Source organism: Carettochelys insculpta, chromosome 1, assembly GCF_033958435.1.
Source record: "Carettochelys insculpta isolate YL-2023 chromosome 1, ASM3395843v1, whole genome shotgun sequence".
Classification (NCBI taxonomy): Eukaryota; Metazoa; Chordata; order Testudines; family Carettochelyidae; genus Carettochelys; species Carettochelys insculpta.
Window position 1 is genome coordinate 183,030,398 of NC_134137.1, and position 14,835 is coordinate 183,045,232.

Genomic DNA, 14,835 nt, shown 5'->3' on the forward strand with positions numbered 1-14,835 from the left:
ACACTCCAGATCCACAAACCAGTTAGTCAACATTTTAATGGAGTGGGGCATTGTGTCAATGACCTCAAGGTATGTGTGTTACTGAAGAGAAATTATCGCTCCGTTTTAGAAAGAGAAGTGGACGAGCTGACATTTATATTCAAATTCGGCACGTTAACACATGGTTTAAATCGTGATGGGAACTTTCTGAGCCACTATAGGGGCTCGTCTGCATACTTGGCTCGATCTAATTCTTGATCTGCCCCCCCACCCCTCCACTCTCTGATTTGCTCACCTTGATTATCTTTTTCTGATTTGTCCTCCTTGCTTACTGTTTTTGGTTCTCTGTGTCTTAAATATTGAGTCTGTTCTGGTCTGGCTATGGTCTGAAGAAGTGGGTCTGTCCCACGAAAGCTCACCTAATAAACCGTTTTGCTAATCTTTAAAGTGCTACTTGACTGCTTTTTGTTTTATTAACTCGGCATGTTACACGTGTAATATTTTCTTTTCCTAATTACGTCATTGAGGCCATGTCTATGCAAGAAGCCTCTGTCGACAGAAGTTGCTGTCAGAAGGGGTTTCCCCTGCAAAACTTCTGTCGACAGATTGCGTCTACACACAAAGGTAGATCGAAAGAGCAATCTGCTCTGTCGACAGAGAGCAGTCAGATTGCCCAGCCCTCTCTTAACAGAATGGCAGACCAGAAGCTCTGCAAACAAAGCTGCCCGGTGAACCAGAAGCCCTGTCTGTTGACAAAAGGGCCCCGGGGCATCTACGCAGCTCTTACCAGCAGAACACTATCGAGAGAGGCGTTATACCTCAACGAGGAGAGGTATAACATTGCCAGTGGATGTGCTGGGTTTTGTCAACAAACTGTCAACAAAGGTCATTTGCAGTGTAGACACTCCACATTTTTTTCTGGCAAAAGCCCAATTTTGCCAGGAAAAGCCACTTGTATAGATGTGGCCTAAATGTATAGTTTAACCTCTTGACCTTTGTTTTTTAAATCTGTGCTGTAAAGCATAAAGTGCTGTTGCAACACAAGTTTGTGCTTTTAAATGATTTTTACTAATAACTATGTAAAAACTTACAGCATTTGGTTGTAGTAACAGTGGATTAATTACTGAAAGAATAAGAGAGATCTACACAGTGTCCAAAATAAGTGTTTTTATTTTTGTAATGTAAGATACAGACAAAAAGTATAATTGATATACATTTTTCCTTTCTTGTGCTGGTGTGGTTTTGATAATAGAACACATGAATATATTCAAGAGCATTCAATGTATTGGTTCTATGTGCTATTTTTACATGGTATTTGACTGTACTGTAGGAGCTTTTGGATATCTTGCCATTTTGAACTCCTGCTTACGTAATGGAAGCATTGATTGTCGAGAGCTACTGCCTGGAATACTGAAAATCATCATGTCATGGAGAAATGATAGCGAGGACAGCTTCCTTTTCAGCTGGTGGGTAACCTAGCTGTAACTTAACATAGCCAGATCTGACTCTGTATTTTTAAACAGCCTATTTAGAAGGACAAAGAATTTAAAAATGAACAATCTGTCTATTGAATTTCCAGTTCAGTAGGAGTACTTGGATGCCCGAAGTTAGGGACATGCATCCTTTCAGAATTTTCCTCGGTGAAGAACCAAAATACATAGCGGGATTTTCAAAGTTGTTGAGCATCCATCAGGTTCTGTTAGCTTCTTTTGGGAGCTTCTCAATACCAAGAATTCTGGAGATCAGACCACTAGCTTAGATAACTAAATAAATACTTGGGAGGTGAATTTCAGACACCTTTATTTATAAATCTGGGCCTGAAAATCTGATGAAAGACTTAACACTCAGAGAAGAAATACTTTAATTTGCCTGACGTTCATCTGTCTTGGGTTTACAGAAGAGATCTGTGTAATGGTATCATGAAATGAGAACAAACTGGCAAGAGAATTGCATTGTGCCTGCATTATGAATTTAAAATAGGCCATCATTGTAGGTGTTGGTATTACCACTTTGTGCTTTAAAATATAGGATTTGTACACCCATATATTTGTACCCATGCTCACACTTGAAACTAAACTCTGTGATTCCTTCATATTGGATACAGGAAATCATCAAATCTTGTGCACTGTGTTGAATTATGCCCTGGAATATAATGCAAACTGTAGTTCCAGTTACTAAACTAACTTATTTACATTAGAAATGTAGAACTTTAACAAAGAGATTTATCTGGTGATGAGCTTTCGTGGGACATACCCACTTCAAGCTCATCACCAAATAAATCACTTTGTTAGTCTTTAAAGTGCTACATTTCTGCTGTTTTGTTTAGTTGGAGTACAGACTAACATGACTACCTCTCTGTAAGTGATTTACATTAGGTTATTGTTTAAGCAAATAGGTAAGTATAATGTGCCATTGATGACCTCTCTAGAATCACAGAAGTTTTTGATGGTTTACATGTTGATTTATCTTGATCCTATTACATAGACTTAGTAGTTTATATAAGAGTCTAGCATCAGAAGCAGCAAGGGTATTTTCAGCACTTGAGCAGGTTCCAGTTTAGAATATGAATTTGGTCTCAGAGAAGACATTGAGGCTAGAACAGTAATATTTTCTTTCTCTGCATTAATGAAGATGATTATAACCTCTGTATGTATTTCTGTTGCAGCAATCTGAAAGAAGCAACACCTCAGTTGCTTGGTTTCAATATTGAGATGATCCGTTACTTACCTCTATTGCTAAAATATCCCACATCTCCACTTGTGGACAATGAGTGGGACTTCATAATGTGCTCCATGCTGGCTTGGTTAGAGGTAAAATGTTGAACAGAATATTGCATCCTAAAATAGGACTCTGAGAACAGACATTTTACACTATTAATTTGACACTCAGCTCAATTTTTTTTCTGTATTTTAAATAAGGAAGCCAATAAACATTTTAAGCCTTAATACCTTTCTATATGTTCTTATAGCAGTTTTTGTTTCAAGAGTGTGGGAGAGCTTTACATAATATAAGTACAGGGTTTGCACCATCTATGGAAGGAAATAGTAACAGAGGAGTCAGACACCACTGGGCGCTGAGCCCATGGTTGTTGATGATGATGATGATTAAATCATCTACCTTGGCTAGAAAAATATTCATCTTTTTTCACCAGTAACATTATAAAATGGAAGGATATTAAAGCTATCAGCCCAAAATATAGGAGCAGGTACATTTGCAGACTTGTTATATAGACCTGTCATTTTTAAAAGATTTTCAGTAGTGAGGCATAAGACTTTTTGTGGATCTTGACAAAATAAAAGCAAGAATCCAGTTTGGGGGAGGAGATTTATTTTTGTCCAAGGGAGCAAGCACCATTTTTGTTTTAAGAATTACTAAAAAGCAGTAAAGTAGCACTTCAAAGACTAACAAAGTAATTTATTAGGTGAGCTTCGTGGGACAGACCCACTTCTTCAGACCATAGCCCTACCAGAACAGACTCAATATTTAACGCATAGAGAACCAAAAATAAATCAAGGTTGACAAATCACTATTACTATTTTTGGTTCTCTATGCGTTAAATGTTGAGTCTGTTCTGGTCTAGTATATAGACTAGCACGGCTCTCTCTCTATTTTTAGTAATTCTTGTTGACTGTAAGTTTTCCACAGTGTGAAAATTCTGTAATGAATGACAGTTATGACATTTTTATATTTGGGCGGGAAGAAAGGTGCTTTTTAAGCTATTGTTTTGGCCTACTTGGCAGTGTAAGGTTTAGTGTTGCAGATACATACACTTCTGTTTAAATCCACTTGGTGGCAGTTTCTTCCTATCACTGTATATAGGGTTCTTTAAGAATGGAAACAATCTATTATTCTAAACCTTAATATGAGGTGGGGAAAGTTGTTGTATTTTATTTGCTTTCATGGGGTACAACAGAAGTTTTAAAATAACCTTGTGAGGTCAAATACGAGGAGCTCTGAAGTGGGTTGAGCCAATTTTTACTAATTCTCATAGCATATTTTGTAGAGGTAACTAAAACTTGGTTTTCCTACAAACATCTCAAAGCACTCAATGAAATAAAATTCTGAAGTGATATGTAGCTGTGTAACTGTAGCAGTAAACAACTGTCTCTTGGAGAGTGATGACTAAGAAATTACTGTCATTTTTTTCCAGACAACAAGTGAAAGCCCTTCTCTTTATCATGTTCCACTTGTACAAATTTTTGCCTGTGTCAGCTGTGACTTGGCTTCTGCCCTTAGTGCTTACTTCCAGACAGTAACTCCTGAGGCTATCACAAATCTTCCTGTGAATTTGATCACTGAATGGAAGGAATTCTTTTCTGAAGGCATTCACAACTTGCTGTTAACTTTATTGGTAAAAGTCACAGGCAAGTATATGGCAAATGACATTTACAATAGTTGCAAAAAGTACTTGACTTGAGATATTTTCAAGTCGAACAGCGAACAGGCCTAAAGTTTGACTTAATGGGGTGCTCCGCTTATATTTTAGTATTTTACTAGCATATAATAGACAAGCAACAATCTGTGAAAAATATTTAAGGGATATATAATTGCACTTAGATTTTTAAGAATATTTAGTATTGGATTGTTTAGATAAGAGGAAGTAGTATTTCTTAGTTGTGTGTGACTGAAGTTACTTATAACTAATAAACTGATCTTCAAAAGTAATTTTCTGTTCTCTTTCATTATGAACAGGGGAAAGCAAAGATGCATCTGAAAAATCCTTTCAGAACTCTGTACTGCAGTCCTTAGGTGAAGTTCTAACATACATTTCAAAGGACCAGTTGTTGAACCACAAACTGCCAGCGAAGTTTGTTGCTGGCCAGAAAACAAATCTCCCAGATAACCTGCAGACCTTGTTAAACACATTATCTCCATTGCTGCTCTTCCGTGCTAGACCTGTACAAATCACCATCTACCGCATGCTGTATAAGTAAGGAATCAACCAGTGATCTTTCCCTCTCTGTATTAAACTCTGAGGTTTTGCTTTTTGAGGTGTGAGGAGACTAGTGATATAATTTTCCATTTAGAAAAAACACTAACTGGTAATCTATGTACATATAGTGATCTTTGATATATATGCTGTGTAAATACTGACTAATTTTATAAATGTTTTAATTTAACACTAATGTAGTAACATAAAGGGAAAACTTTAGCAAGGAACATGAAAACATAATTTTATTTTCTGAAAGAATTGTATATTTGGTTTAAGTATAGTACCAACATTACGACGATCCAGGGTTGCGGAAGCGCTTTCAGTCTAGCCCTGCGTTTTGAGACATGCATAGCTGTCCAAAACTTTTGTCTAGTGGACTGAAATTTTCCTAGTTTGATCTCTACCTAAAGTTAATTTTTACTAACGTGTTTGAAACAAAATCTTCAGACATTTGTACATGAGAAAAATGGGGAATAATTCTTTCTTATTCTCAAAATTGTTCTGTTCTTTGGACAGCTCATGTGCCCGAAATTGAAATGTGGTACATATGACCTGAAACGTAGGCGCCACAGCAACTTGTACCTCTCATTTAGAGTAGCCTCAAAGGTCTTTAAAAGATGATAGGCTTGATCAGAAGCAGAGATGTTAGGACTTCTGAGTTCTCCTAAGCAGTGGTGGGCAAGATATGGCCCGTGGGCCATATCCATCCTGCTAAGCTGCTGGGTCTGGCCCGTGAGCTGCCTCAGGCACAGAGCAGACTGCTGCTGCTTTAAGTGGTTTCCTTCTCCATGTAGCTCTTTGCTGCACGTGCTGGGGGGTAGGCAGAGGCTTTGCATGCTGCTTCTTGCGCCTTTGCCAAATATCTCAACTCCCATTGGCCAGTTTACAGTTTCTGGCCAATAGCAACTGAGAGATTTTTTGGTAGGGTGTAGGGGCAGCCCAGAAGCCTCCTCCTCCCCCAGCATCTGGAGCAGAGAACTACATGAAGAAGGCAGCAGTTTTGAGTGGTTTGGGTCTGCGGCAGGCAGAGTGTCTGTCTCAGAGGGGTGCTGGCTGGGAGCTACCCAGATAAGTCTCCTGTCGACAGCCTGTCACTGACACCCCATACCCTTCTTCCTCTCATCCCTCTGCCCACCATCCTGCACCCCAATCCCTCGCCCCAGGTCACAACCCCCTCTTGCTCTACATCACAGCCCAGACTCCTGCCCCAGCTCTCAACTGCTTCCTTCACCCAAATTCCCTTCCAGACCCCACGCTCCCACCAGCACCCCAGTTCCTTCTGTACCCAGCCTTGATCCCAAACCCTGTACCTCCTCCACTAATACCATGGAAGAGTGCAGCTCTTGACTACTTTGCAAATTCTTGGAGTCTGTGTCCCATCCCCGACCCCCCTGGCTTATTGTCCACACTTGTTTTAAATTAAAGATAATAAAAGGGAAAAGTTGAGCAAGATTATATGCCTTCCGGCACCTATAATTTAAACAACCAGTTTTCAATATGTGGATGCGTGTCTTATAGACACCCCACTGTTTTTAATAAATACATTGCCAGCAATTTAATGCTTTTTCTTGGTGTAAGTGATAACGGTGCAGGTAGTAAAACTGAAAACTGGTACTTTCCACCTTTCTCTCAACTCTACAGATTAATGCGTGAATTACCTAAATTTGATAATGAAGATCTCAAATCCTATGGTGATGAAGAAGAGGAATCAGCTTTGTATGTTTTGTTTTTTACTTACTTTGTCTTCAGTTTTGTATCTTTCAGGGGGAAGCGGTGTTGCATGTCATGGGGTTTATTTCATATAGAACACTGCAAAAATCAAACTTCAAAAGCACTTAGTTAACACCTTCCTGGGTGGTAAGAAACGATTGTCCTTTTTATTGTGTTCATCCAGCATTATCACACTCTCCATTCTGTCCAAAAATAAGTTAAAGCAACTCAAATAAAGGCCCAGATCCTCCTTTCAGATCCCCCTGTTAGCATTTAATTTCTGTATTCAGCACTTTCTGCAAGAAGTTAATAGAGGTTTATCAATTTAAGGGGAAAGAAGTAAAATGTAATAGTGCTGTTCAGAATTGAGAAGAGAATTTCATTGTAAGATGAGAGCATCTTTTGAGATATAGACATGTTTGGTACTGAGAGGCAGCTGAGTACACTGTAAAAAATAAAGCCATTTTGGGTTATAAGAAAACTTTATTTTGCATGTCTCATGAACATGCCAAATATGTCTTATTGCCATTCTATAGGTCACCACCTGCAGCTCTTATGTCTGTCCTTGCCACACAAGAACTCTTTCTAGAAAACATCCTAGAATGCATCCCAGTTGGAGAGTTTGCAGTTGTTCAACCACTGAGTGAAGAGTTCTGCTTCATTTTAGGATATCTTCTCACATGGAAATTAATATTAACTTTCTTCCAGGCAGCTTCTTCTCAAGTATGTATGTAATGATTTTTTCCCTCCCAAGGGTTTTTCTTTTACACTCCCATCTGGCCAAGATCCATTTATGTCTCATCCTGAAGTTTCCTCTTTGTATTTTTCCTCCTTTTAAGTATACAGGGGCTTCAGGTCTTCAGCTGATGCAGAATTAATGGCATTCTTTTTAGAACCCATCAACCCTGATCATTAATTCACTGACAGAACTTGTAACCCATCTTGCCTATCCCTAATGCTGAGCATTTCTTATACAGCACTATTAGCTCTGCAATTAAGCTATCCACAGAGCTTGTGTGTTTGACCCAGTAGTGCAGAAAGCTGTTACTAGGGAACTGAATAGTAAATATAATGCTGTAAGAATGTTTTAAAATATATATACTATGTAAGCCCTTTTTAAAACAAACTCATTGGCATTAGAAATCATCTTCCACATCAAAGTAGAACCCGTAGATTGTTTAAGGAGAACAACCTTGCTGCAAGAGATACCTAATTTGAATTTGAACTGTAATGTGTAAACATGAAATATTTGGTGCATTTAATTAAATATACAGCTGTAGTTAACCTTAGTAGCTATCAGACTTTCTTTATGCAAATCTATATCTGAGGGAGATGGAGCAGTGTTTTCAAGGCAGCGTGATGGTTCATAGTGTAAGGTGTATTGCATACATTGCTTTTCTTACAATCAGTCTACTGTATACATCAGTGACTCCTAAGTCTAAATTTAGTATTGTGTTATAAAGTAAATAGCATTTAAAGAGTTGTCCAAAAATGTTACCTTTATTGTTAAAAGTTACGGTGACCATCCAATGCATATTGGGCGGGGATGGTCCCATGCTTTGGATGCCAAAAAGGCATCCTGACTTAGTTTTTAAAAGGGATGAATAGTCTCATATTTAAGCCCCCGGGGATGGGTGGGTGGGGGGTGCTCGCGGCTGCCGCTTCCCTGGCGCTTGGTGCAGTTAGGAGGAGTCGCCCTCCCCCCCCATTAAAGGATGACATTACATAAAATCTATACCGTAGTGAGCCATTTGGATTCCTCTCTCATTTTGTAGGCATAAATGAAATGGAAATAAAGTCTGTGCTAACAGGTCATTGGAAGCAATGCTAAAATAACATTCTAAATTTAGATTTTTTTCAATCGTTTTAGCTCATCTCACCTATTCAAGCACAAGATTGTTCTTTACAGTATGTTTTTCAGTTCTTGATCTAGTCTGGTTCAATAGCTTGAGTCAGGAGGCTCCATCAGTTCATTTAAAAGAAAGTACTAGACCTTGGTGCCAGAATTCTTTTCCAGATATGTATCATTACGCTAGTGTCCCCATGTAGATATCTGTGTATCCTAGGTATTTATATAGTCCTCATCACCATCCGTATATGAGCACCTCACCATCTTTAATGTATTTACCCTCCCACTACCCCTGTTTAGGTAGGGAAACATTGCCATTTCATAGACAGGAAACTGAGGTACAGACAGGCTAAGCTGCTGGCCTAAAGTCATACAAGAATTCTGCAGTGGAGCAAAGAATTGAACCAGTCTCCCAAGACCAAGGCAAATGTCTTAGTTACTGGATCATCCTTCCTGTGTTACATATATCTGTTTATATCCTTGCAACAAGCTGCTGCTTATTAGGATTCATGAATACTTTATTTCCCCCCCCAACAGCTGCGGGCTTTATATTCACAGTACCTTCGAAGGACAAAGAATCTGAATAAACTGCTTTATCACCTGTTCAGGCTTATGCCAGAAAACCCAGTTGTTTCAGGGCCAGCTACTGAAGTCGCAGATAAGGACACAAAAACTTTCTTTACTGAAGAGCTCTGTTTAAGTGTCAGAGGTTAGTATAAATATATTTGAGATTTGTTCACACAGAGTAACTTCAGCCTTAATAAAGTTAAAATGTGCTTCTTAGTGAAAGAAATTGAATACATCTTAGAGAGCAGTTTCCCTTCTTTAGTTTCATCACAGAAAAGGCTGTGGTGAATAGGTAATACCAGCATGTCTCTGCAAATAATAGTGCCCTGTGTCTGCACGTATTCAGGGTTTAGCTGGTGCAAGAAAGGGGAAATATTTAAGTCTACAGTAAGGTAAATCTGTATGCAGATTTCTTGCTTCATTTCTTAATGGACATTTTTAGTTAGTTTAAGCCACATTTTAGATTGTTTATATAAAGCTAATAAAACTTTCTTCAAAATACTTAACAGAAGGTTAAATTTTCTAAAGATAAAAGTTAAGTAGATTAGTGAGTTTTCACTTCCACTACCAGAGAAGTGGAAAAAGCAAATTAAACTTGAAAATTATTTTTCCAATAATCTAGTGATATTGGTAACACAAGTACGGAAATAGTTTCAAAATTAAAATGTTTCTTTTGATTTCATCTTTTTCATATTACTATATTTATAACATAACCAAAACAAAATGAAAAACTGCTTAGAAAGAAAATGAAACATTTCATTGTAAAAACAGTCAAATGGAACACTTGAACATTGTTGGAACAATTTTCCCTTTTTTGGGTAAAATTTCAGCAAATTGAACGCAACTTGGCACAGCATTTCCTTTTAGACACAGCTGCTTTCTCCAAGGGAACATGGTTCCATTGAAATTTTTCTGACTCTGTTCAACCTGAATGTTTACAAGTAGAGTATCATGAATGAACAAGAGGGTTAGGAACTGTTGGCATGCTTTCTATCACCAGCAATGGGTTCTGTGATAGAATTAAATTATTAAAATAAAATAATGCTCCTGTGGGCATGGGGCAGAAACAATGCTTTGTTATCTAGATGAGTAGGTAGATATAGCTATAAAAATTTTTATTTTTTTCCCCCAGATACAGCAGTACTGTCATCTCAAATTCCACATTTGGCTTGCTCAGTGTATCATATGACATTGAAGGACTTGCCAGCCATGGTTAGGCTTTGGTGGAATAGCTGTGAGAAACGTGTCTTCAATGTTGTGGATAAATTTACAACCAAATATGTCAGCAGTGTACTTTCTTTACAAGAAATAACTTCTGTGCAGACTAGCACACAGTTATTTAATGGCATGATGGTTAGTAAGGCATTTATCTTCTCAAAAAGTTGTGAACCGTTTTGTAATAACTGAAATACTGTATTATAAACTCTCCAATGTTTCTAAAGTTAACTGTGCATTAAATCCAGAAAGGTGCTTTTAAGTGTCATCTAGATAAAGATCATTGAGACAGTAACAATTGAAAAGAATTATCACAGGATAGTGGTTTCTTGCAGTTGTGATTGGATTGAACTCCTGGACCTCTAGAGGTCAACAATTTTGCCATAAACTTAAGTAGAGCCAAGATTTTTCCCTAGATCTTCATCATAATGCTGTATTGGTCAAAGCAGAGATGCTTTTGCAGAACCTGACTGATCCTCTGACAATTACTAGAACAGCTTTGTGTCTATTATCATAAATGATTGATAGCATAATTGAATTTGTTATTGGTCTAAGAGAATGATATTTGTTCATTATATAATTGCTGATCTCCTATATTTGGAGTAGTTTGGAAAATTTTGCTGCATGCACTTCAGTGAGGGAGATTATTCGTACAGTGTAAGTGCTGTTTTCTGTAAGACCATTGTCAGCGTGATACCTTCTAGTTAATGTAATTTTTTGTTTATCAGTGAGTGTCAACTATCTTTTAATCCAATTGGCTAGTACCCATTCTGTTCTGTTTTGCATGACAAAGACTGACATATTTCTTTAATGAGAAGATTTATTGGTCCCTTGTTTTCCTGGTCCAAGTATATGCAGTAAATGATGGGTGTGTGATGTAATATAAAAGGACTTGACAAAGTATATGTTAAACGTAAAATGGGTTCTTGCCAGTCTTTTGAATGTTTGTTTGTTTTTCTCCAGGTAAAAGCTCGATCTGCTACTCGGGAAGTTATTGCTACCTATTCAGTTGATGATATATTTATTGAACTGATAATACATCTTCCGCCAAATTATCCACTGGGATCAATAACAGTTGAGAGTGGGAAGAGAGTCGGTGTGGCTGTTCAGCAGTGGCGCAATTGGATGCTACAGTTAAGCACATACCTCACTCACCAGGTGAAGTTTTAGGCAAAGCTCTTCGTTTGACATCTTGTGACACAAAAATAATAGCACAATCTTAGCAATATAGTATTGACTAAAACTTTAACAGCAGGCTCTGCATCTGTGGATGATGAACTGTTGGAATCTCTAAACTTCCTCTAATATGATGCCCTCTGAAATTGATTTAGTTGATTGTTAATTACAACTGTTGCTCTACACTTGTAAGAAACTAACAAAAGGGCTAATGCAAATAGCTTTATAAATGTTCTTAAATTGACACTGTACACTATGAGCTCTGTAGAGAGGAATGTGTATCTGGATACTATTCATTGTAGTTGAAATGCATGGCTTTACTTGATTATATACATAAAAATTGTAAATGTTTCATCCCTTTACCATACTTTTCATAAATAGGATGTCATCTTAAATTAATTTTTGAGGATAGGGTCCAAGCCCCCACTATATATTTATACAACACCTAATACATTGGCTCTCCAGTCCTGCTTGGGTCTTCTGGGGGCTACTAGAATAGAAATAAGATATTCTAAAATGTTAACTTACCACTGATTGCTGTCATGACTCTTTCCCTCTATTAGAATGGAAGTATTATGGAAGGCTTGGCATTGTGGAAGAATAACGTGGATAAGCGCTTTGAAGGCATTGAAGATTGCATGATCTGTTTTTCAGTCATTCATGGCTCAAATTATTCTCTTCCCAAAAAAGCCTGCAGAACGTGCAAGAAAAAATTTCATTCAGCCTGTTTGGTAAGTGCCCAGAATTGGCCTTGTATACATGATTATATGTTGCCTTAATTTAATATTTGGTTCAAATGGCAGTATGTAAATTATATTAGAGCTGACAAAATGGTAATTGTGAGTATGTCAGATAAGATTGATGTCCGTATTGCCACACAAAATAAAATTACTGCTTTTCTGAATAAAAATCCCAAGGGGATTCTCACTTGTGGATCCTACATCTTAAAATGAGACAACAAAGAGAATCCTTGATAGTATATTTCAGAAACTAATGTTTATATACGTTGCTTCTGCTGGCAGAAGTTGCTTATGCAGTGTTTATTAGGCAAATAACTTTTACTAGAACATAAAGGCTACAGTTACACTGCAGCGCTTTGTCAACAGAAGTCACTGTCAGAAGAGATTTCCCAACAAAACTTTTGTTGAAAGAGTGCAGCCTCACACAAAAGTAAATTCGGAGAGCGCACTGCTCTGTCAACAAAGCAGCGGGACTGCCTGTCTGCTCTCTCAAAAAAACAAGCAGCAGGAATCACAGAAGGTAGGGCTGCCCATTGTTGTGGATGCTCTGTCGAGCAAGGTCTGTGGGGGCATTTACACAGCTGTTTTGTTGACAGAAATCTGTCAATGAAGGCGCTGTGCCTCATAGCAGAGGCAGAACCCTGTTGGGGATAGTGCTGGGTTTTGTCCGTATGCTGTCGACAGAGGCTCTTCACTAGTAAGTTGTAAGTCACTAGAGTTGATAAAACTTTACACCTGTCAAACAAAATGAAAGTGTTCGAGTGTAAAATACTTCTAAAATTCATTCTGTTCACATTTTACGTTTCTTTTTCTCTCTTTTAGTACAAATGGTTCACATCTAGCAACAAATCCACCTGTCCACTTTGTCGGGAGACCTTTTTTTGAAATACAACTATCTCCTCCCTGTTCAAAAAATGAACAAAGTAGTAAATTAAGTGGAGACACTGGTCTTGTCAAGAATTGTACTTTGAAGGAAGCCAACTTACTTTTTGGAAATATCAGAATTAACTAATTGTTAGACTACAGGAATGATCTATACTGATTTTCTGGACTGTGCTTTTGTAAAGAGTTCTGAAACATTTATTTGAAATAAAAGAAAATATATAAAAATGGTTTGTGTTAATTTGTATATTTTTAAAATATTAAAGTATTTTAAAAGTTCAGAGATTATTTCAGTAGTCATGTTTTCACCAAAGTAGGGTTCAACTACAGCTCACTCAACTTAACCTACGTAGGTACAATGCAACATGTTTTGTAATTAAGAAGGATGGTGCCTCTCATTTAGAAGTGAATTTAGGTAGGTGGCATGGAGATCTGAATTTCTGGAACCATTAAAATTCCATTTATAAATGCTCCTCATGTGAATTATTAGCTGTAGGTACTGTTGCATTAAAGTTAACTTGAAAGCATGTGATAAGAAAGTCAGTGGTAATTTAATGTTAAAGCTTGATCTGAAATATAAGGTAATCGTAAAGTATTTGTAAACTGAACGTTAATAGTATAACCTCGTTGGTACATATGGGATAATCCTCCTTGCCTGTAGTTTCAGAGGACAGTAACACAGCAGCTGCTGCTGCTGCCTACACCCACTTTGGCTTGCTGCCCAATTTTGTGCCCCCATGGTAGCAGTTCAGTGGTGGTTCAGTCTGCTCAGAATGGAAGCAGGCACTGGACTCCCTCAGTTGGTGGGTGATCCCAAGGAACATCTGAAAGAGTTTTTCCATGAAGTAGCAGAATTGCAATGTCCTAACAGTTGACCTGTTTCCCAGTTGTAAAAGCAGAAAGTTGTTGAAGGAAGCACATGCCAAGTTGCTGGGATGGATACTCTCTTTATCAGACAGCTACAGAACCTGCTTTATGCATTCCACCACTCCACTTACTTGCAAAGGTGATTCAAAAGTGAAAGCAACAAATGCAATGGCGCTAGTTTTGGCTCCACACTGGCCAAGGAGACCATGGGTTTCAGGGTTGGTGGAGTTGGCATAAGAACACCCCACTGCATTTATCAGTGAGACTGGATATCCTTCACCAAGGTCATAGTCTTTATTCAGACCCAGACAGCTCATAGCTGCCAGAATGGCTATTGCAAAGGAAACATTAATCATGCTTGGACTACCCTTCATGGTCATTGCAAGACTCCTCTCCTGCAAAAAGATTTCAATGCTCAGGGCCTACTTCCCCATTCATGCAGGAGGTAATGATGTCAAGAAAACAACAAACCTTCCAGGGACTGGATGTTCCAGCTATTCTGGACTCTCTCAGGGAGAGCCAGAACGGGCAAGTTACTCAGTGCAGAAGGGTGTAAGACATCAGCTAAACCTCTTGGTGATGGAATTAAGGCACGTTCTACAGGATCTCCATGGGCACAGAGCGCCTCTCCTTTCACTCAGGGTATCTGCTGGTTAGCCACATGGTCAATTAAAACCTTGAATAGACATGATTAAGGGGCCTCCTTTGACAAGATGTTATATGCAGTGAGCCAGAAATAATCTGCCATTTTGATGATTACCGTTGGGAGAGGACTTGGTCTCATGCTACTCGTCTTCCTTTCTTTCTTACCCGTAATTATACCCCACGGATGGCTTTGTAGCAAAGAGACAAAATTGAATGTTTATATCTACAGCTTGTCAGCTAATTAGCCTACTGTACATAAATTTACAGGCTCT

General features: G+C 38.2%; 1 protein-coding gene across 2 annotated transcripts in view; it reads left to right on the plus strand.

Moving 5' to 3' along the window:
• LTN1 (listerin E3 ubiquitin protein ligase 1) overlaps positions 1–13,269 on the plus strand; it is a 50,724-nt gene extending 37,455 nt beyond the window's left edge. Inside the window, exons 20-30 of one of the 2 annotated variants that reach the window (XM_074997270.1) lie at positions 1,310–1,445; positions 2,645–2,789; positions 4,130–4,343; positions 4,672–4,909; positions 6,554–6,628; positions 7,159–7,345; positions 9,009–9,180; positions 10,171–10,391; positions 11,217–11,411; positions 11,993–12,160; positions 12,992–13,269. In XM_074997270.1, coding sequence (XP_074853371.1) covers positions 1,310–1,445; positions 2,645–2,789; positions 4,130–4,343; positions 4,672–4,909; positions 6,554–6,628; positions 7,159–7,345; positions 9,009–9,180; positions 10,171–10,391; positions 11,217–11,411; positions 11,993–12,160; positions 12,992–13,054 — 1,814 coding nt within the window. In that variant the 3' untranslated portion in view covers positions 13,055–13,269. The remainder of the gene's footprint in view (positions 1–1,309; positions 1,446–2,644; positions 2,790–4,129; positions 4,344–4,671; positions 4,910–6,553; positions 6,629–7,158; positions 7,346–9,008; positions 9,181–10,170; positions 10,392–11,216; positions 11,412–11,992; positions 12,161–12,991) is intronic. The other variant, XM_074997281.1, reaches the window with a different exon arrangement.
• The last annotated feature ends 1,566 nt before the right edge of the window (positions 13,270–14,835 follow it).